The sequence below is a fragment of the Otolemur garnettii genome, unplaced genomic scaffold (genome assembly GCF_000181295.1).
Source record: "Otolemur garnettii isolate 467f Iridium unplaced genomic scaffold, OtoGar3 scaffold00019, whole genome shotgun sequence".
In the NCBI taxonomy this organism is placed as follows: Eukaryota; Metazoa; Chordata; class Mammalia; order Primates; family Galagidae; genus Otolemur; species Otolemur garnettii.
This window is the reverse complement of record NW_003852414.1, coordinates 9,595,976-9,619,899: the sequence shown is the minus strand read 5'-3', so window position 1 is coordinate 9,619,899 and position 23,924 is coordinate 9,595,976. Positions and strand designations below refer to the sequence as shown.

Sequence of the window (23,924 nt, the reverse complement as noted above, 5' to 3'; positions counted from 1 at the left end):
TTTAGCAGTGAGTAACATAATCCATTTCTCATCTCTTCATATCCACAAAGTCCATTTTTTCCAGTAAGTTTTGTTTCATATTTTTGGTTGCTTCTATTTCTTGATGAGAAAAGAGGGCAATCCTTGGATTGAATGGAGTCAGGCTTTTTATGAGTTGGTATGATTTTTAGCAAATGCCACATTGGCTCTTTCTGGCATTGCATGTCAGGCCAATGTCATGGAAAGTCATTTAGGTAGATAGTTAGCCTGAGCACGCTCAGGATTTTCCTACCTAAAGGCCGTTGTCCAGGTGCTTTCTTTCCTTGTGGTTGGGAAGTTCTTCAGATGTCTTTAGGTTTATAGAACCATTGTGTGTGTGTGTGTTATTAATTATAGTTATTATGCTGTTCAATAGAGCTCTTGAACTTACTCCTCCTTTCTGACACTTTCTATCTTTTGATCATCTCAAAAGATGTGTGTGTGTGTGTGTGTGTGTGTGTGTGATGGGGGACAAAATGCGGGGAAAGCAGAAATTTGGTTCAAAGCTCTCAAGATTATGGGGAGGAGACTGTGTGTATGTGTTTAGTAGTACTTTAATTTCAAATTTTTATTTATTTATTTTTGAGACAGGATCTTGCTGTATCACCTGGGCTAGAGTGCAGTGGCCTCGTTGTAGTTCAAACTTTTAGGCTCAAGTGAACCTCCTGTCTCAGCTTCCTGAGTAGCTGGGACAACAGGTGGGCACCATCTTGTCGGGCTTATTTTTCTATTTTTTGTGGATACAGGGTCTTGATCTTGCCTAGGCTGGTCTCGAACTCCTGGCCTCCAGTGATCCTCCCACCTCAGCCTCCCAAAGGGCTAGGATGACAGGCACCAGCCACTGAACCCAGCCAGTAGTACTTTAAAAAAGCACTTCATTGGCTATTCAAGAATAGCCCAAGTTATGCTTTCATAGTGAAAAGCAGAGGAGATGGCTCTAGAAAGAGTTGGAGTGTTGTTAGGAGTGATACTGACAGGGAGGAAGCGTTTTCAGGGTAAACTGGAGGCAGATGAGAATAAACTGCCAAGTGAAACACACAAACATCTTGGGTAAACTTTCTAAGTTGGAAATAGACAAACTGGAGATATATATTTTTTTTCCCCTTAGGAGCTTTCAGGCATCTTTTTATCCATTAATGTTGAATTTCTCTTTTTTCCATGTAGCATAGCCAGAAAAGCATCACTATATACAGGCAACAGATCATAATGGTGAGAAGCCTGGTGCAGAGCAATGGTTCTCAAAGTGTGGCTGGTGGATCAGCACCACCTGGGAATTTGTTAAGAATGCAGATTCCAGGGCCCTAGTCCAGACTTCCTAATTGGAAGTGGGGCCACTAATTTGTGCAGTGACAAAAGCTGTCCAGGTGAACCCAATGTAGATCAACATCTGAGGATCTGGTGCAGTGATTATAAGTGTGACATTGGAGCCAGATGGATGTGTTACTTGGGGTAATTTATTTTTTTGGTTGGTGGTTTCTCATCTGTAAAATGATAACAGAACCAAAGTTATAGATTATGATGAAGATTAAATTAGCCAAAGTATGTAAAATCCTCAGAACAATGCCTGGCCATTGTTAAGTGCTATATAAATGTAATGATGATGATGATGATGATGGTGATAATAATAATAATACTTACTGGTTTTATCTATGCACAGGCTAGGTTTGACAATTTATAGCAAGGCTTTGTGTTTGCTAAGACATCTTTTCTCCTAATATCTTAGAGTTATTTTCCAAAGCTTAAGGCAGTATTTCTCAGCATGTGCTCCACAGATCTCCGTATCATCTGAGAATGTTGATTTTAAAGTCCTACCCAGATCCACACAGATCAGAATTCTCTAGTGATACTTCTGCATCCGAAATTTTAAAACCACAACTCTTAGATTACAAATTCTGAAATATTCATTTTTCAAAAGGGCACATGAGACTCAGCAATAGCATATACTTAGGGAAATCCAGAATCTCAGTAAGATTGGGAATAATAACTGGATTTCTGATTTTGTGTTATATTAAAAGACTATGCTGCCTCAGTGCCTGTAGCACAGTGGTTATGGTGCCAGCCACATACACTGAGGGTGCTGGGTTCAAACCAGCCCGGGTCAGCTAAACAACAATGACAATTGCAACAAAAAAATGGCTGGGCGTTGTGGTGGGTACCTGTAGTCCTAGCTACTCGGGAGGCTGAGACAAGAGAATTGCTTGAGCCCAGGAGTTTGAGGTTGCTGTGAGCTGTGATGCTATGGCACTTTACCGGGGGTGACACGGTAAGACTCTGCCTCAAAAATAAAGGACTATGCTATCTGTAGTTTTAGTTCCTTTCTCAGAAATTTGCCTGAGTTTACTTTGTTTACTGAAATCCATCATTATTTACATTAAAAATAACCTTTACCTTATAAATTTAAGAGTATTAAGAATAATGAATTCCTGGAAGATATACCTAGACCGTCATCCACACTCAGATGTAATTGTCCCTCTTGTGGATTATATATCTGGTACATCACTTTTATTTTACAGATAAAACAAAAGAGTGCAGAGAAGTTGAGAAAATTTTTCAAAGTCACATGATTAGAAAATGACAGAACCAATTAGAGCTGGATCTCTCAATGGCTGATCTAGTGTCTTTCACCCATCCCACTGTCTTAATCTTTCCTTATTTAAATGATTTAAAAACAGCATTTAATTTTTTTTATAAAACGTAATTCTACCTATGCTACTTCCATAAAATCTAGTCTCAGGGTGTTCTTTTTTGTTAGGATAGAAATAAATTAATCATATAAAGACAACCAATAACTCAAAACGCCATTCCATATTGCTTTTTTGTCAATGCAAATTTTACTGTTCTAAAACAATGAGATTGACTTTTCAGGTTGTGATTTAAAAAAAGAAATTCTTGGGCTTTGTCCCCCATGGACTATAGTTCTTGTATCTATTATTCCAGTCAAGCTCCTACACAGTACAAATGGGCATTTAGACAACTTAGTTCTTAATTTCGGAGCATGCACGGGGATATTTACTACTTCTACAAAATATGTTTGCATAATTGGGGCAAGGGGTATATTTATTCCAGAGCCACTTGTCTTGATTGTCTTGTAAAATGATTTTCCTTTCGTCTTGATTGTACTTTTTATATGACATGTGAACTTCAAGTTATAGAAGTTAATTTCTTCCATTCCACTTTCCTGCTAAGCACAGAATATTTGTAGTCTTAGGGCGTTCACACCCTACTCCCTTTTAGGTAGAGGGAGTAGGGTGTGAATGCACTTCTCACTGCTTTAGAACAGCAAGTTTCTTACACTAAGTCACTTTGCTGCTTTCTGCTATCTAAGCAATTTCCACCCTTCAGGTTTCAACTCAATTGTCGTCTCTTCATAGAGTCTTTCTTTCCTTCATCTCTTTAGACAAGAAGCTCTCTCCCCCTATGCCTGGCACTCTTTGCCACTTCATAGTGTTTATTTCTTCCTGGTACTTATCAAAATATGCAATTATCTCATTTATTTGCCTTTTTTCTTTTTTTAAGACAGAATCTCACTATGTCGCCCTTGGTAGAGTGCCATGGAGTCACAGCTCACAGCAACCTCAACTTCTTGGGCTTAAACAATTCTCTTGCCTCAGCCTCCCAAGTAGCTAGGACTACAGGTACCCACCATAACACTTGGCTATTTTTTTTTTTTGTAATTGTCATTGTTGTTTGGCAGGCCCAGCCTGGATTTAAACCCACCAGCTCTGGTGTATGTGGCTGGCGCCCTGGCTGCTGAGCTACAGGTGCCAAACCGTGTTTGCCTTTTTATCTCTCTCCCTCCCAATTTTGCCTCTTTTGCCCCAGTACCAAGCATAATGCCTGATGTGTAGCAGAGCCTTGAAAGAGCATAGGGAATTTCACCCTAAAATATGGTTCCCAGGTCTAGTGAGTATTTTTGAGTTAAAAACCTTTAAAGATCAGTAGGCTTTGGATGGGACTTTTCTCCTGTCTACATAAAGACAGAGTGGACCCACCAAGGGGAACAATTGTCCTTGTTCCCTTACCTGTTATGTCATCCTTCTTTATAGGAAAGAAGATCAAGAATATAACCACACCTGAGCAGACTCCTTTACAAGATAAGGCCTATTTCCAACGATCATTTACATTCTAAGAAAACTATTTACAAGTTAAAAATCTGTTTCCCCATCTAATCATTTCCCCTGGTAATCATTTATTGCCCCTCAATAAAATTCTTCTCACCCTCCTTCCACAATCTATTTTATACAACCAAGGCTCTCTCAAGAAGGTGTATAAACTTCTGGACCCCATTGAGAAATTGGGAGATAACTGCAATTCGCCCCATGTGTATGGTGAATAAACATGTAATCCTTTTCTCTTATTATTCTACGTTATTGTGAATCGAGTTTTCAGGGTGCTGATGGCCTTGTCTCTACAGGCTGAATGAACATTTATTGAATTAAATGACATTCAAGAAAGATGGTGTGGAATTCTGTAGTCTGTATGGAGGGATGTGTGCGTGTGTGTGTGTGTGTGTGTGTGTGTGTGTGTGTGTTAAGTCTTGGTTCCTTATAAGAACCTTTTAAAATTATTTCCTTTATTGAGGACACTAGCATAGACTTAAGATGGTCTATCTACTGAAACCAGAGCCCAGGTCTTTGGATTATGCTGAACCACTGAATCACTTATAGAAGGATCTAATAATAAAATTATGCCTTGCTTTTTAATGTAGGTACCAGAAATTTTTAACGAATTGTTAACAAGTTGTGTAGATTTTCTAAAAAGATGAATTGATGAGGAAATTACATGTCCGTCTTTAGATGGTGAAGCAAATGGAAAATTCTAGTGCATGCTTTGATACAGTAAACAAACAGAAACTCCTTCTGTTTTATTGCCACATGTACTATAGCAAAGCATTAAACCGGGATGACCTTTACTTAGCATAAGAGCATACACTGCAAATCAAAATTTAAACAAGAAGTTGGATCTGGACATGAAATCTGCTTGTAAGTAAATAGAAATCTAATAACCGTTCTTTGTATAGCTACACAAACTCGCTTGGAGACCTTGCACTGCAGTTTGGAAAACCGGTTGCCATGTCTTCTTCCAAAAGCCCTCACCGCTGGCACATCAGGCAGACTTCTCTTCTTGGGTGAAGAGATGGATTTTTAACTAATTAGCTTCATCATCATGATCTTCAGGTTCATTGACTAATTTGGCAACTATTTTAGAGAAAATCCGTCATGTACCAGGTATTAGTGTAGGTGCTTAAGATACTACTGTGACCAATGCGGACAAAGATTTTTATTCTTTTGGACTGGCTATTCTAGAATGGTACGGTGTAAGGGATGCTAGGTTAGAAAGCCAGAGACATTTTTTTTTTTTAAATTTCCAAGATATGTTAAGTTTGTTTACTGAGACAGAGTCTCATTCTGTCACCTTGGGTAGAGTGCCTGGCATCATAGCTCACAGCAACCTCAAACTCTTGGGCTCAAGCGATCCCCTTGCTTCCGCCTTCCTACAAGCACCTGCCACAACACCTGGTTATTTTTAGAGGCGGGGTTTCACTCTTGCTCAGGCTGCTCTCAAACTTCTGAGCTCAAGCAATCCCCCAGCCTCAGCCTCCCAGAGCGGTAGGATTACAGGAGTGAGCCACTGCCCCGGGCCCAGAGGGGACATTTTTATTAGTTGGGAATAGAAGTGAACTTTTTTGAGAACTTTGAAAATGAAAAGTGCATATGAAAAGTGGAGGTACATAAAACACGACATATCTGTTGCTGATCTATTTTCAGACACTTTCAAATTCCTTAATAAGCTTCAAATAAAACAATTAGACTGTGTTAAGGGGTTTTCTAATAATTTTTGGGGGGGCTTGGGATTCTTATTCAGCACTTCTTTCTTTTGTTGGGACGGCCCTACCAATAGCTAACCAGAAATATTAGTTCTTATCTCTTATCTCTTCATTCCAGGAACTCCCCGTCAGAATGACTTCCCTTCTCAGTCTATTCATTCTCCTCTCTCTTTCCAACCAGTCTTGCCCACCCCCATGTTCTCTCGCTTACACATTTTTACTTTTCACGCATTTTCATAGGTTCCCGTCTCTTCTAGTCCCCCTCCCCCCCAAGAGATTCCTTAAACATGGCACGTTCCCCCGCTTCTAGCTCAGCTGGTCCTTGTCTCTCTCCACTACTCCCTCGGAGCTGAGACCAGCCTCAGCAAGTGGGCTTTAATCATTTCTTTAACTGACAACAAGGAAGAAGATTTGACAATTTGCTTGAAATGAGCAGATGCTCGGGAGGACACGTCTCCATCCTACGTCCCTCCTCTCGGATTTCAGTGAGAAATGAAAACTACTCTCTTCTCCCTCTTTTCCAGGCGAAGGAAAAGGCTGGCAACTAAGCGGGCAAGATGCCAACACCCTCCTCCTCGGTACGGCCAAGTTTCCTTCGCGTGAGGCACAGAATCGCGCTTGGCCCCCGGCCCCCGCCCGCCCCCGCCCGTCCCCGCCGGTCTCCGCCGGTCCCCGCAGGCTTCCGAGTCATCGGGACGCGGGTGGGTGACAGGACGCGGCGCTGCAGCCTCCCGCGCCCGCGCCGCCTCCTCCGCCTGCTGCGCGGCGCCTCGGGTTCAGCACTGGACAGCTCCCGCCCAGCCCGGCAAATGGCAGTCGGCTGATTGACAGAGGAGCCGACCAAACAGGGGGCAAGACGACTCGAAGCCGCCTTGCGAGGGTTTGGTTGCGGCCAAGCTGTCTCTTTAAACTGGCTTTCCTCCCGAGAGCAGGGAGAGGCAGGAGTGCGGTTTGTGGCCAAACCCGAAGGCTCCAATTAACCAGCTGCCCGGCCCTCTCCGCGCCGGAGCGGCGAGCGTCTTCAAAGACACCTGGGCTCCCGGGAGCTGCCTGGCTCCTGCGCCGCGGCGCGGGGCGGTGCGCGCGCTCGGCGCCTCCGGGCGAAGCGGTCGAGGAGGAGCCAGAGGCGGGAGGCGGGAACGACCTGCCACGGGCGAGATGATGGAGCAGCGTCCTCGGCGGGCGCGGCGGCAGCGACAGCAGCAGCTCTCCAGCACACCTCAATGAGAGCGGCGCTGGAAGCGGCGGGCAGGAAGACGTAAGCAGGCTAACTATAGCCGCCGGGAGCGCGAGGGGATGTAACCTGTTTGGCTCGAGGCTGCGAGGTGCGTAATCCCGAGCCGGCCCCTTGCGGAGCGGGGACAGCCAGCATTGCCACAGGTGATTTGATTTCCTATGACGGTGGCTTAGCCATCTGGGCCAGTTTCGAAACATTCTTGTTTTAAAGTCCTTTTGGACAGGGTGTCATCTGGAGAAGGGGGACGACTCCAGTAAAAGTCATACGGTTGAGAAATTGACGATCGAAATTGAAAAAGTGACTCCTCGGGTTACCTCCTCTCCTCTCCGCGAGCCAGACCGGAGCCATGGCTCGCCCCTTACTCCTCTGCCTCCTGCTCGCTCATCTGGGACCGGGAGCTGTCGGCGCCAGCCGCGACCCTGCGGGACGGCCGGAGTCCCCTCGGGAGAGGACCCTGCGAGGGAAGCAGCACGCCCAGCAGCCGGCTCGAGCCTCTGCCTCCGACCCCTCGGCTCCCTGGAGCCGCTCCACGGATGGCACCATCTTAGCGCAGAAACTCGCCGAGGAGGTGCCCATGGACGTGGCCTCTTACCTCTACACCGGGGACTCCCACCAGCTGAAGCGAGCCAACTGCTCCGGACGCTACGAGTTGGCTGGCCTGCCGGGGAAGTCGCCAGCCCTCGCCAGCTCTCATCCTTCCTTGCACGGGGCGCTGGACACACTGACACACGCCACCAACTTCCTCAACATGATGCTGCAGAGCAATAAGTCGCGGGAGCAGAACTTGCAGGACGACCTGGAGTGGTACCAGGCGCTGGTGCGGAGCCTCCTGGAGGGAGAGCCCAGCATCTCCCGGGCGGCCATCACCTTCAGCACCGAGTCGCTGTCCGCACCGGCCCCACAGGTCTTCCTCCAGGCCACCCGTGAGGAGAGTCGCATACTGCTCCAAGACCTATCCTCCTCCGCGCACCACCTGGCCAATGCCACGCTGGAGACCGAGTGGTTCCACGGCCTCCGGCGCAAGTGGAGGCCCCACTTACACCGGCGCGGCTCCAATCAGGGACCCCGGGGCCTGGGCCATAGCTGGCGGCGCAGGGACGGACTTGGCGGGGACAAGAGCCATGTCAAGTGGTCTCCGCCTTATCTGGAGTGCGAGAATGGGAGTTACAAGCCCGGGTGGCTGGTAACTCTTTCCGCTGCCTTCTACGGGCTGCAGCCTAACCTCGTCCCGGAATTCAGGTAGGGAGGTGAAAGAAGGCAAAGGCAAAGCCTTCCTTTTGGTTTTGCGCATGGGTGCGCGTATGGGGAAGGAACAGTTATCTGTGACACTTGACTAGTCTCATCCTCACGGGAGACACTCGGGCTTAGGGGCGCCTCGCGCGGGCACATGAGTTTAGGGGGGAGAAGCGCCCCACTTCTGTCAGCTTCGGGCACTCAGCGACAGCCTTTCTCCGGGATCAGTTTCCCGCGGGGTGAGGGACGCGGGAGCTTGGTCCAGCACAAACCTCGGCTGCTCTGCGTTCCCTGGGTCTCTCGGGATAGCAGGAAGGGGCGTTCCCTAACGGGGGCGATGCGACAGAACTTGGTGAACTGGGCGTGGGTGCGTCCGCCAGGCACAGGGTGGTGAGCGTCAGATGAGAGCGGAGAGACGGCAGGGAAAGAGGGTTCCTTATTCCTGCCGCTTTGGAGTAGCCTCCGCCTGCTTCCTGCCCGTGTAGTTTGGGCACCGGTCTGTTCCCCAGTTACCGGAGTGTATATTTAGAACCGTGCTATCCCCGGGCAGTTCTGTCGCTAAGCTGTGAGTCAGTCTCAGCAGGGTAGCTGTCCCCGGATGCAGACTTTGCCGTTTGGTCAGTGCGCTCCCTCTACCTAGACCCCCCACTTCCCCCAATCTTCCCTTCCTCCGTGTTTTCCCCTCCGGGTCTGTCTTAGGCGCACTCCAGGCTTCTCCAGCCCTTCGCACACTCACACACTTTATAAAGGAACCTGGTTATCTAGGGGAGGGAATAATCAGTTCGGACTGAAGTCACTCGGGGAGATTGGAGGAAACGTGTAGTTTCCTGTTTCTTATCTTAACGTACAGCATTTGAGGAAACCTGAGAATTTACAAATTAGCAGGTCGCTACATCTGTCCTAGAAAGTGACTTGACCTTTGAGGTGAGGAATTTCTAGAAGGAGCCTTTAAGCATGGATGTGAGGAAGGACCACAAAAAGTAGGAACTCCAGAAAAGGCTTTGAGAGAGGGCTAAAGATTTACTGGAATCTTCCCCTATTCCCACGATGGGAGGCTCTGGATAGAAGGTATGGGGGCTGAGGCTGCTTCTGTTCTTTTTAAAAACCTGGGGAGAAGTGAGAGACCTTTGTGTTTGTGTGTGTGAGCGCGCGCGTTTAATGTTCTGGCACAGCAAGGACGGCATGCTGACCTGCTGAAAAGATACCAGGTCCAGATCAAATGCTGGGCGGGCAAGGGGGGAAAGTCAGCGCCTTGTCTGTCCTGGCACTGCCATTTACTGCCAAATGACCTCCAGCAAGTTGCTTAATCTCTCTGGGCCTCAGCTACTTAACAAGTGAGGGAGTTGAACTAGATAGTCTCTAGGGAGGCATCCAGTTATCAAATTCTGTAGCTGTTAAAGCTGGTGGCACATCAAAAGGCATGAGTGAAAAACCACCCCCTTTCTCTGATTCTGCAAGACCATAGTGTGTGTGTGTTGCCTATGTGTGTTTGTTTCTTTTTAAGGTCTTGCCTTAAATCAGAGTAGCTCTTTCCTACTTTCTTTCTTTCTTTCTTTTTTTTTTTTTTTTTTTGAGACAGAGCCTCAAGCTGTCCCCCCTGGGCAGAGTGCCGTGGCCTTACAGCTCACAGCAACCTCCAACTCCTGGGCTCAAGCGAGTCTCCTGCCTCCGCCTCCCAAGTAGCTGGGACCACAGGCGCCCACCACAACGCCGGGCTATTTTTTTTTTTTTTTTTTTGGTTGCAGCCGCCATTGTTGTTTGGCGGGTCGGGCTGGGGATTTGAACCCGCCACTTTAGGTGTACGTGGCTGGTGCCTTAGCAGGTTGAGCTATAGGCGCCGAGCCCTCTTTCCTACTTTCAAGATAATCTCATTTCCTCCTTATTTCTGCAGGATCCTATTAGAAAGAGTTGAGCCTAGCTTTGAATCTTTGCCATGTTGTTTGCTCAGAAGAGTACAGATCAGCAGATGCCATTCATAGCCACCAAAATGTTTGTGGCCTTTCGGCAAGTCTTTTTAGGGAGCCCCAAGTTTCAGAATCTATCTATGTCTAGCTAGCTAGATATTCTAACACTACTGTCGGGCTCTGTACTAACTACTTTGCCTGCCTTAGCCCTCTCAACAACCCCATGAGTTAGGTTTTTCTAGATTTTACAGAATAGGAATTTGAAGCACAGAGGCTTTAAGCTTTAATAGTACAGCCAAGATTTAAGTCCACTACTTTATACCATACACTCTGTTTGATGCAGATGCCCCCAGGGGTGCTGTGTACAATGCAGCTGCCTCACAAAATGTTATGTATTTTGAAGAATCAGATGGGGAGCTGGGATGAAAATTATTCCTTTTCAGAATTATACTTTTAAGGATAAGGATCAGAAAGCACTGGTTGTCTAAATGAACTCAGTATCTTTTATTAATCAAGATGAAAGGCTGAGGACACAAAGGGTCTAGGGTGGTAAGGGCTTACATGCCTTTTTTTTTTTTTTTTTTTTTTTACCCGCTATGTCCAGAAAGTAGTTTGTTTCTTCAAATGCCTTCATAGTCATTGATGGTATTCTTGGGCCAAGGCATAAAGCTAGCCATTTAGTGTCTAGCTCTCTACAGAAGCTGGCTGGTCCCAGCAGCACCACAAAAAGCAGAATAGCTCTCCTGTGAGTGCTTTGCCCTGTGTTCTATGCCCCTCACATACTGCATTGATGATTTACACAGATGTTAAGTAAAGGAACTGGAAGAAAATCTTACAGTTCCACCTGTTTCATAGATGAAGAAATAGAACTAGAAAGGTAAAGTGATTTGTTCAAAAATCACCTATCAAGTTTGTAGCAACAACAGAAATGGGATCCAGGCCATCTGTCTCTGGCTTACACTCTGCTTGATAGGCATGTACCTAAGGCATATTTCTGTGGCTCTCTGAACCTTTGTATACAATCTATTTTGGGGACATAATTTATTCTCTATCATCTTTTAGGACAAAAAGATTAGCGTATAGAAAAAAGCTGCTGAATTTTTAGAAAGGATTATATTGTTAATTTCACATATTTGAGATACTATTTACTTTTTCTTTTCTTGTTTAGCAGGCCCAGGATGGGTTCAAACCCACCAGCCCCGATGCACATGGCTGGTGCCCTAACCACTGAGCTACAGGCACCCAATTTTGAGATACTATTTAAATGGGCCTTTTCTGTTTCTTCATACTTATAAAAGGAAAACTGTTTTGTTGTTGATATTTTATCATCTAAGATATGTATTCTAAAATCCTATAATATAGATGAGTAATGTTAGGTATGGGAGCAAGGTAAACCTCAATTACAAATCCTAATTATGATTTTTAAATAGTATTTTGAACAAGGAGAGTGTTATTTGTAAAAAGCTTTATTTGTAATAAAAAATCATTGATAATTACTTGCAGAAAAGGAGAAAAAAATTGAGGTTAAAATTTTCATGTAAGATTAGTTAATACTTTTCTAGGTATTGCTTATAATATTTAGACATAAAATAACACATTGTAATGTAAATCCAATACACAAAATTCAAAAGTAACGTGGAGAACATAGTTAACTACCTTCTTATTACCATTCATTATTGTTAAAATACTCTCATAATAAATCTTATTCCCTTGTTTCAGAATGACACACATAAGTTAAAATGTAAAACCTACTGTAAGACACACATGGGAAGAGAAATTTGTTGCTCATATTTTTCTTTCAATTAAATGACACTAATTTCTATTTTTTTCTTAAGTCTCATGTTATAGACCTATACTATAAACATTTTCTGTCCTAGCAAAAGAGAGAGAATGATAATTTAGGGTAGACCCTAAAATATTTTTACTTACAGCATTCATTTTGTGATGACCTTGTAGAGTTTTCCTTAAAGTTAGAGCTCTTTGGTTTGCATATAATTTTTCTTTGTGGAATTTAAGGTGCTATATGGAATTGGCTCTCACTCTGCTGAATGCATAAACACCTCTGTGGTGGTGGTTAGAATTGTTCAGTGGCGGGGATGGATGGGAAGTACTTACGTGTTTGTTGAATTTAAATGAAGCTTAGTTACTTTGGGATTTAAATCTTTCTTGATGAGCTGAAAGAGACTTTGGAATTCATTTGGTTTCATCTTCTCTAGTTGAAGCAACTGAGACCCAAAGAGCTAAAGAAATTTGCTAGAAGTGGCGCAGCTATTTTGTGGCAGATTAGAAATAATGGGAACCAATATTTACTGAGTACGTACTATATGTAGATAATTTATAAATACCACTGCATTTAATTCTTAGAAGTCTCAGGCAGTTACAACTTCCAAAAAGTTCAGAAAGTTCAGCAACCTGCTCAGGGTAACATTGCTAGTAAACTAGGGAGCTGAAATCAAATTTAGATCTACCTCATTTAGGAAGTCTATGCAAAATTTTCACCACCTTACATGGCTTTCTATCTCTTGATCCCTCAATTTTGTTTTCATCTTGCTATTAAAAAAATAAGATGGTATTGGCTTGAATTAATTTACTTGGTCCTGATAGATGATATACATTTCTTCTTTTTAGACCAACCTTACAATCATCTATGTTGTATAGTGAGAATATTCGAGTCAGTACTTTACCTCGAGTTCCAGCTTTGTCTTTGACTAGCTGTATTAGCTCTTTGGAAATTGGTTTCTGCATAATTAAAATGTGGAAATGGACTTGATGGTTCATACCTTTATAACCCTTAAGTGGGTTATCCAAATGGCCAGTAAGTGAGGTTTGGAAGCAGGGTTGGTAAACATAAACCCAGTACCTTGTGGAAATCATATTGCTGGGAGAGTCACATGCAGAGGAAATCCAGTCAATGTTAGATCTGGTGTTTGGTAAAAAAGGCAACAAAGTGATGAAGGAAAAATCACAATAATGTGGAAATCTTTTTAGAAACTAATGAACATTAGTGTCACCAACTGACTGCAATGAGGGGTCACATTGCTCTCTCTCCTTCACACACATACCACATACCTCGTTCAGTGATTCTAGTACAGATTTCAGCTTTCAACAAAAGAGGACAATTCATAAAGGAAATGCCCATCTTGCTCTAGGCCAGGCTTATCCTACCTATGCTTTTCTTGCAGGAGCTGGTAATGGTGAGGGGATCTACCTATAGGAACAGCCCAGAAGTGTACTCTTGGATTATAGGTCAAAGGGATTTTAGATGAACTTCCTGCTGTTGAAGCCTTTGTGTCTCAGTTATGTCATCTGTAAACTGTGAATAGTAATGTGCTTCTCCTTAGAGATTCTCTAAGACTAAATCAGTGCTTTTCAGCCTTTTTAATCTCACGGCACACTTAAACCTATAGTAAAATTTCTGTGGGACACTTAAATTATGTCAAAAAAAGTAAAAAAAAACATATACTTACTGTGATTTGAACTTCTTTTGAAAATAATTTAATTAATAATCTTTAAAACAATTTTCGGCATACCTAAGCTCCTCTCCTGGCACAATTGAAAATCACTGGACTCTGTGAAGAACTGTCATTACATAGGAAGTTCAATAAATGCATTTGTATCACAGCTTCTGTTTTCCCAAATACTGTCCTTAACTAGCTATAACGTTCTTATTTTAGATATATTAAAGTCATATGAGATATAGTAATTTATACTTTAGATAGTGGTTTAGTTTTATTTCTAATCATTGTAAGGGCTTGTAATGGCTGTGGATCATGGTAGAGATATTGGCCTTAGAGACAGAATGTGTTGGATCATATCCCAGCTTGGATCATATCCTTGACTTATGGTGTTACCATGGGCAAGTAGTTGCCTTTCCAAGCCTTGATTTCCTCAAATGTAAATTTAGGAGTTTGGACTAGGCGACCTGTTTACAAACCTAGGAGTCTATGCTTATGCATATAATTTGATGTATCAGTTTAACTTTTGAAGTTTTATTTGAGTCATTGCTGAAATTAGTTGAGGGATTCTCCTACAATTACAGAACATATTCACATGTTCTGTGTTTGTCTTTATAATGATCACTTAGAGAAAGCCCTATCAATGCACATGGAGTTACGTATAAAAACTAATGGAAATGAGAACTCTATTTCAAAATAAGATATTTCAAAACAAGCATGATCTGAGTTCCCAGATTTGAAAATCCCCCTGAAATTCACTTAAATTCAATATGAAATTGCTTCACAGATTTCTAAACCAAGGGCCTTGGTATGCCTGAGTAATTTCTCTCAAGACAATCAATATTTAGACATTTTGAAGCTTCTTACTTACTCTGAGAAACAAACTGTTTTTGATTTATCGCTGTAGTTGGCTTTAAAATTTCAGAAATGACTGTTTTAGTAAAGCAATGGCACAGGATTATCTTGTTATTTTCTAGACTATGAATTTGGAAATAGAAATGGGATTTCCAAGACTGCTAAACAAATTACAAGAGTATATGCCTACTCTCGGGAGAGGGAACTGATGCTCTCACTGCACTGATTTTACAGCCTCCACTTCTGGATAAGCCAAATGTTATCTTCAATTTTGGAAAGGCAGCGGTTTGTTGTACAGGGTTCAGGTTTTAAGGCTAAGTTCCAGTACGTAGGCCAAGAGTACTATTGAATTCAACATATACCGCGTTTTGTGATTGTCCTGGAATACACTGGAGTGCCCAGAAGTATGTTGTTGATGCTATTTTGCAGTTGGTTGGTTCAGACGTATTAGGGCCCCGTTTTCTCTCTTCAGTTCTGATTTGGTGTACGAAGGGTTATCTATGCAGAATCACTAAGACCGCACATTGGAATTTGGATAACTTTGACGTCTTAATGGTCATTTTGTGCAGATAAGCCGTTCAACAGTACTGTGGCTATGCCTGGGAGAGGTGGCAGCCAATAGCCTCAGGAAACTCTTTTCCAGCACAGCAATGTCATGTGCATTGGGGTGGGAGGGTTTGTTTTGTTAGTCTTTTAGCTTTATCTGCTTTTTAGCTTTTAGTAACAAATTAAAGTTACACGTAGTATAATTTTCACTTTGGCTGGGCAACTGGGCTCCCAGCAAGTCTTTCTTCCTATAGGAAAACATTTGACCTATAAAACTATTTAGGTGAATGGTTGGTACATGAAATACTTCTTCAGTTTGGGAGAGTGTTAATCCTCTTGGCTAGAAGTCTTTCACAGGTTTTTCTTTCCTCTTTTCTACAAGGCCAAAGCTAGTGTAGGAAGTAGGATTGAATTTCTCTTTTATAACTAAGGCTATTACAGCACCTCGAAGCAATCATAGGACACATCTAATTTCATTACCTTCATTATAGGCAGAGTTTATAGCAAATACAGATTAGCTTAAATGTGATATGATCTTGATAGGAAAGTTTTTCTTTCCAAACAAAATTCCTGTTACCTATCTTTTTGTCCAAGCAGTTGCCTCCCCTCTACCCAACACATAAACACATAGTTACTAATACTTCTGGTTAATTGCCATCCAGTTGATTTTTATTCATTGTAATATCTATTGTAACTTTCCCTCACTTAAACAATTTAATGAAAACAAGACCATGTAGACGTATTAAAAATCCTTTCTAATTAGCCAAGTACCCAGTGTACCTACAACTTAAAAGGAAACTTAAGAGTTCCATAGATTTTGTTTTTTTTTTAAGCTAGCTTTTTTACTATTATGTGTTCTGTCTGATGTATACAAACAATCATATTTGTAATTACATCATGTAATCTTTGTTACATTATTATGGCATGTGTATAAAATAGCATGACACATGGCTTTAAATAAAAAGAAGGAAAGGTGCTATGATAAAGAATAATGTATTTTATTAATTCTAATATGCACCATTTTCACATTTTGATGCTTCTCAAATTGAAATAAATCTTTTGATTGAGGGCACATCATTTTTAGTTGGCATTTATTTTGTTTTAGTGGCATATAACAAAATTGGATTTTATAATTAATGCATCTTATATTTGATGAAATAAGATATTACAACTGGGAAAGTAAATTACAAGGTCTCTTTTCATCTATAAAAGTCATCGAGATGCAACAAAATATACATATATGGAAACAAAGTACAGACCTTATTGCTTATATAAATTAGATTCTATTTATCTTCATGATAATTGTGTTCAAAATGGAAAAGCATATTAAGACATGTAACCACATTTTCTTTCTCATGTATATGAAATACACAAAACAAGGGGCTAGAAAATAAATTTTATTTTCAGGATAGGTAAGGTAAGACTCTCAGGATAGGCAAAGTTAGGATCAAAATTTTTCTCATACCATCTAGCAAAGTATTTCACTCACTGTGGAAAAATGCCTAAGATAATCAAGATAAAAGACCACTAATAGAATAGGAGGTAGTAGATATGTCTCTTCTTTCTAAAGGGCAAAAAAAAAAAAAGAAAGTTTCACAGTGGAAGTACATTATAGCAATGTAACTTGTTTGGGTCAATGAGATTTAAAGAGTGAAGATGAACGTTTTCTTTTCTTTCTTTCTTTTTTTGTTTTAAGATGCCTGAGATAGAATGAAGAATTTGATTTTCTTCTTATTTGGTGTCTCATACCACTGTATAGAGCGGAGTTTCTCAGCCTTGCCATTGTTGACATTTTGGGCCAGACAATCCTTTGTTGTAGAGGCTGTCTTATTTACTGTATGATGGTCAGCAACACCTGTGACCTCTACCCACTACATGCCGGTAGCAATCCTTTCACCCCCTCCAGTGTGTCAACCAAATATGTCTCCAAATGACCCCAAGTGGGCAAATTTCTCTCTGGTTGAAAGCCACTGATGTAGAGGACAACATAGGACACATAAAATACAATATGCTTCTGGAGCTGTCCTTATCTCAAAGGTTGTGTATGTATATCTTTCTGTATGTGCAAGCATATAGTCCATGTGTTTGTTGGATTACATTCCTATTTCTTTACTTAGAATATAAGATCAATGTATATATACAAACCGATATGAGAACTAAAAAAAAAAATTTTTTTTTGAGACAGAGTCTCACTATGTAGCCCTCAGTAGAGTGTTGTGGCATCACAGCTCACAGCAACCTCAAACTCTTGGACTTAGGCAATTCTCTTGCCTCAGCCTCCCAAGTAGCTGGGACTATAAGTGCCAGCCTTAACACCCAACTATTTTTTTTTCTTTCAGTTTTTGGCCAGGGCTGGATTTGAACCCATCACCTCTGGGGTTCAATGCCCTACTCCTTTGAGCCACAGGCACCGCCCCACCTAGCTATTTTTTTGTTGCAGTTTGGCCGGGCCGGGTTTGAACCCACCACCCCCACTGAGCCGCAGGCACTGCCTGAGAACTAAAAAATTTTGATGGATCAGTGTAATATTAATTAATTTACATTTATATATCATCAGGGCTCAAAAAGAATGTCTGAAGAAATTATTTGCAGAATTTGTTGATAAATATGGTTTTACTATTTACATGATTAAATGTTTTATATTTAAGTTTTCCCATTAAAAGGAAAGTTGTGTGTGTCTCTGGAGAAACAGAAGGGGTGAGTAGGAATGTGAAGAGTGGGGGAAAAGAGAGGAGAAGAGAAAGGGAATACATGGAGATGAATGAACTGATGAAAAACAATTAGCAATCTCTGACTGCTGGAATATTGCTTTACTTTTATATGAAGCTGTGCTCACCACCGAGCCATTTTACAGTTCTGATGAAACTGAACTATTTTTCCTTAGCAGGCGGCTGAGGACTCAAATTCCCGAAGATTTAATCATTATACAGATAAGTTGCCTGTGCTTGCATTTCGGAACTTTGTTTCAGGAAGTCAAAGCTATTATCATGCTAATGCAGAGCTTATCCCATTAATGGAATATTAATACCTTAAAATATGTATTTTGAAAACATTCTGTGTGCTTTTATCTTTACTGGTTCAACTAGAAGCTGTTCGGAATTTGTACTTATTAGAAATGAAATTCCTAGAGGAGAGGATTGAAATGCTACATAATATAAACATTTAAGGTTTCAGATGAACATCTTTCAAGATGCAGTTTTTTAACATGATTATGGTTTAGAATCATGTTGAATCAGAAAAAAACTTAAAAAACAATGACCACAAGATGAAAGAAAAATGTTTAGGCTTCACAGTGTAAATGCCATTAGCACAAACTGAGACTGACCACTTTTCACTCCGTGTTCATGAACTCAGGGAGGAGGAGTTTGCTGTCCTACCTTGTGGAAAAGTGAGAGACAGTGTTGTGAATGTTAGAGGTGACACCAAAGCTACTAAAAAGAAAGATGAAGATTATGATTTTTCTGGATGAGGCAAACTTTTGGGAAAGCTGTTTCAGGTATTGATTTAATAATCAGTTTTATGGCAAGGCCCTCAAAACACAGTGCTCTAAAAGTCATTTAGCTGCCTTTCCATTTTTATGAGGAAGAAGCAAACAACAAATGATATTGGGGCATTCTGTAAAGAAGCAATGTTTTAGTAAATATCTTGTGAAATGCTCCTAATTTTATGTTTTTAAATTTCAGAATATTACAGCAGGACACACATTTTGGTTACCCAGTTTTTTAATACATTTGAGGTCAAAATTTTAAGTGTGCCCTTCACCCAGAATGAGTGCATTAGACCTCTTAGATGTGAATTAACCCAACCCCCCCCCCCACCTACTTGATTCCCATTGAATTTTGCTAACCTATGTGCAAATTCCAATTTAGTCTAGTTCCAATTTAGTATTCAGTACATATGGTGTTTGTTTTTCCATTCCTGTGATACTTCCCTTAGAAGAATAGTCTGTAGTTAGTCTGTAGTTCAGGTTGTTACCAAAAATACTAGATCTCTACTATTTTTTATGGCTTAGTACTCCGTGGTATACAAATACCACATTAATCCACTGTTGTACTGATGGGTATTTGGGTTGTTTTCACATCCTTGCAATTGTGTATTGTGCTGCTATAAACATTTGAGTGCAAGTGTCGTTATGATAAAATATCTGAAAAGCTTCTTGTTGAAGAATTAGAATTTTAAAGGTGAAGGGGATTTTAGAGGTCATGTAATCTAATTTTTCTTTTTAAGGGTGAAGAAATTGAGACCAAGGGAAGTAGTGACTGCCATTTGTGCCACTTATGGCTTCTGTGAACCTGCTGTTTAATAATAAGCATAAACTAAAGTACCTAAGAGAAGGTTAATTTACATTCATTATTCATTAATCCCAAACCTGGCTGGGCATCAAGATCACCAGGAGACTTTGACAGTAGGTTCCTAGGCCCTCCCAAGACCTTGTGAATGGGATGATCTGAGGACTGGATCAGAAATCTATATTACAAAGTCTTTGTCATTCAGATGGAGGTGGTCCTTAAACACAAACTTGGGAAAAAGCAAACCATTTGATAATGTTGAAACACATATAACTCATTCTACAGGACTTTTAAGAATACAAATTAAACACTGTAAATCTTTAGTAACTTTAGTTTTAGTCACTGGAAAAATGTGGTTTCAGGCCATACTGGGTATGGGTAACATTCTAATATTGTGAATGACCCTCCCAGGACTGCAAATTTTAGAATGACTAGCAGGTTCTTTATGAAGGCAGATAGCTCACAGGTACATATACTCCTGTTTCTTCCTTTACTTTATGGGTTTGTTGGTTTTCCACCTTTAAAATAGGGGGGACTACCATAAGAGCAAGCAGCTTTTTGTTATTATTATTTGTCTCTTTATGTGAACATTCTATTCCCTTAACAGTCCTACGTGTCCTTTAAGTACAAGGACTGTATTTTATGACTTCCTGTAGTCAGTGCCTTTTGAAACTTTCTTGCCTATTTCAGAGAGGCAGTATGGAAGAATTCCAGGAGGAGGAGCTTTAGGGTTATAAATCCAAGTTTGAATCCAAGTGTTTCCACCTCCACTTACTGTGCGACACTCGGAAAATTATTTAACTTTCTCTGGGACTTGCTTCCCTCATTGCCAAAGGAATATCTCTTATTGTAAAGGGTAAACAACCTTATACAGGGTGTCCATAAAGTTCGTGTGTGATTTAAAATAGTTGTCTATATGCATATGTAAACAGGCTGACATAATTTGTGGACTGTGATATCCTTTTAAAAATATTATAAAGATGCTCCCAAACTTACAATGGTTTGACTTATAATTTTTCAACTTTATGATGGTGCAGGGATATGCATTCAATAGAAACCATACTTTAGTATAGCATTCAGTAAATTACATGAGGTAGTGTAGACTTTATAAAAGAGGCTTTGTTTTTGGATTATTCTGCCCAACCGGATGAGTTTATCCAGATGTAACCTGTATGTAAATGTGCACCTAGCTAGGGCTACAGTGCTGGGGATATAACAGTTACAATGACAGGCAAAAATTCCTGTCTTTGTGGATGTTTTTTTGAGGGTAGGGGGAGATAGGTAATAAGTAAGAAAAATAATAAATTATTATTGATAGAAACAAATGCTATAAAAAAATAAACAAGATAATGTGGTAGAGAATGATTGAAGGGGGGGTAGGGTAAGACCCATTAAATAGGGTGGTCAGGAAAAGACCTCTTTGAAGAGTTGGCTCTGAGCTGAGAATGAAGGATGAGAAGTAGACAGTCAAAGGGGGAAGTCATCCTGTTCCAGATCGTGAGCAGCAACTGCAAAGGCCTAGAGACAGGAGCGAGCTTCAAGTGCTCTAAGAATGGAAACAAAGCCAGTGTTGCTGGAATGTAGTGAGAGGTGAGTAGTGTGGTGAAAGATGAAAGGATGGAGAAGGTGCTCAAAAATAGCTAAAACGTTGTGATAACATAGAAACACCTTAGGTGCTTTACGAATTTCCACCTCTCTACTAATTTGTGTATTGTGAGTGCATCTCCATTTTTCCCCTTTGGATGGCTTTTGCTGTTGTGTTTTTGTTTACTTTGTGGCCTCTTTCTTTCTCCTTCTTTTAGCTGTGGCCTTCCTGCCCATGGACTTCTTTAGCTCTGGAAGACTGGGTTTTCCTGTTTCTCTGATAAGATTTCAGTGAATGAATAAGCTGTTTTTAATTACTTTATCCTTGAATGTAAATGAATAAATCGGACTGTGTGAAAGATAAGGGAGGTAGTAATTAAAAATCCAGAATTCCTTGCAAAAATCACTTTGGTGCTTTTCCTGCTCCAGGCTTAGGCCCATAAAGTAAAAAATAAACAAGATCCGAATAGCAGGAGAACAAGGAGAGAGGCACAGCGAGTCAACTCATGGCAAAGCATTTCCTTCCTTCACCAGCATGCCTGGGATAACATCCGCCCATCCCAACCTCTGTTAAGCTGGAGGCTGGCAGGTCTTGGCATTTGGCATTTTGTGACACACACTTTGTTGCCTTTTATGGTGAGGTCTAAGATGTTGAGATCAGGGGCTGCTGTAAGAACTGCCATCAAGAGGCATGGTGCAGAGGAGTGAGACTAGAAAATCCAGAAGCCCACGGACATGGGACGTGAACTTTGGGGACTTTTCCTCTGCGTGACAAGAAGAGAAGTACAGGCAGGGGAATCTCTAACAATGACTATTAATAATAGAAAACTGTGATTGTGGGTTTTGGGAAATACAATAATCATGAGCTTCTCCAATATGACAAATGTAGAGTTTAGCTTATGTTCTCTTTTCTTCCCCCATTCTCTCCGTTGTTTTATTAATTATGTTTTTATTTTTATTTTTTCTATTAGTTACTTTGGCTTTTGCACCTATAAATTTTAGACAGCATCTTCTATTCTTTACTTTTCCTCCTTTGCCTTCCTATTCCAATATTTTTAGATAATTAAAGATTATAACATTTACATTCTGTTAAGTACTATAAGAAAATCTGGGTTTTGACAATTAGTAATCTCTAAGACATAGAACTTGAAAAACTGAATCCCCACCATTTCAAGACTGTTCCAAATTTCAAGGTCTAATAGATTGCCTCTCTTTTTTTTTCAGATCACTTGCTCAAAACCATGCTACTTTTTGTGTATGTAGATGAGTATCAAGATTCCTATTCCTTGGAATTGCAAATTGCTTTTCTTTTTCATGTTAAACAAAAATAAATCATGTTTTATTTCTAAGGTCTTCCAACTTCCGAAAACATCCGTTAAAGAAAATTTCCATTTCTGCTGAAGATATTCTTTTTTTTTTTTTTTGAGACAGAGCCTCAAGCTGTCCCCCTGGGCAGAGTGCCGTGGCATTACAGCTCACAGCAACCTCCAACTCCTGGGCTCAAGCGAGTCTCCTCCGCCTCCCAAGTAGCTGGGACCACAGGCGCCCGCCACAACGCCCGGCTATTTTTTGGTTGCAGCCATCATTGTTGTTTGGCGGGTCCGGGCTGGGGACTCGAACCCACCACCTTAGGTGTACGTGGCTGACGCCTTAGCCGGTTGAGCTATAGGCGCCGAGCCAAGATATTCTTGAAGTCTCGTATTTCAGACAAGTTGCTTTAGGTCTTCAGCGGAACAGCTATCATGGAGATCCTTTCAAATTATTGACCTTGTGGATTAGTTCAACAACTGTATGTTGGGTGCAAGGCCTCTTATTTCTAGAATTCGCCTTCTTTTTCACCCCATGGAACACACTCACAAATACCTTTTACAGAAAGGATATGAGAGGAGTAAAATTTTTAAGTATTTTCATCTCTGAAAATGACTTTGTCTTCAAGCATGATTGATTGTCAGAACTTAGAAATATAGGTTCAAAGTCATTTTGCCCTCAGAATTTTAAAGACATTGTTGTATCATTTTTAGCATTCATTGTTGCTGATGAAAACTTTGATGCTAACCTGATGTATTATACCTTTGAAGGTCATCTTTTCTCCTCATGGAAACTTTTAAGATTTTTTTTCTTTTTCCTTAGGGTTCTGAATATTCATGATGATGTGCTTAGATGTACTTAGATGTGATTCTTTTTATTAATTTCACCACTTAGTGGCCTCTTTTAGACTTTTTCACTCAAAAATTTGCATTTATGATTAGTTATTTTCCACTGTCCATTTTCTTTTTTTATAACCCCTACAGTTGAGTATTTGACTTTATGATCTATTTCTTAACTTTTTAAAAATCATTTTATCTTTTTCTTTCTAGATTTTATTTTTCTTCCTTTTTATGTTGAAATAGTTTACAGTTGGCAATCTCTTTTAATGTTCTTGACCTCTTGCTTGCTCTTAAATTTCTTATTTTTCATATTGTATTTTCATTTTCCCAAACCTCTTTGAGGTCTCTAATTAAAATGTTTATAAATTCTCTTCTGTTCCCTGAATTATTGCTGTTTTCTCCAGGTTCCATTGTTTTCCTTATCTGTTCTCCTTCATGCTACCAGTTCTCCCAACCATGATACTTAGTTGGTCACTAGTTTTGTGACTGATGGACTAGGTTACTCTATAAAGTTAGTATCTTGTGACAGATATGTAGGCTTGGTGTCTCAGTAGATTCCTCCCTTGTCTGGAAGACTTCATTTACTTTAGGATGCCTGAGAAGGAAGCTGGCAGTCTCTGCGCCACTGCAGACCTTTACTCTGGGAGAACTAATACTCATTCTAGAAGCCCTAGCTTTTCTTTTTTCTTCTTCTTTTTTTTTTTTTTTTTGAGACAGGAGCCTCAAGCTGTCTGCCTGGGTAGAGTGCTGTGGCATCTCAGCTCACAGCAACCTCCAACTCCTGGGCTCAAGCAAGTCTCCTGCCTCTGCCTCCCAAGTAGCTGGGACC

At 41.0% G+C, this 23,924-nt stretch overlaps 1 protein-coding gene across 1 annotated transcript in view; it reads left to right on the top strand.

Moving 5' to 3' along the window:
- The first annotated feature begins 7,067 nt into the window (after window positions 1-7,067).
- The window catches only part of GPR158 (G protein-coupled receptor 158), a 317,486-nt gene continuing 300,629 nt past the window's right edge, over window positions 7,068-23,924 (top strand). The window contains exon 1 of the mRNA XM_003786747.2: window positions 7,068-8,321. Within this exon, the coding sequence (XP_003786795.1) occupies window positions 7,429-8,321 (893 nt within the window). The 5' untranslated portion in view covers window positions 7,068-7,428. The remainder of the gene's footprint in view (window positions 8,322-23,924) is intronic.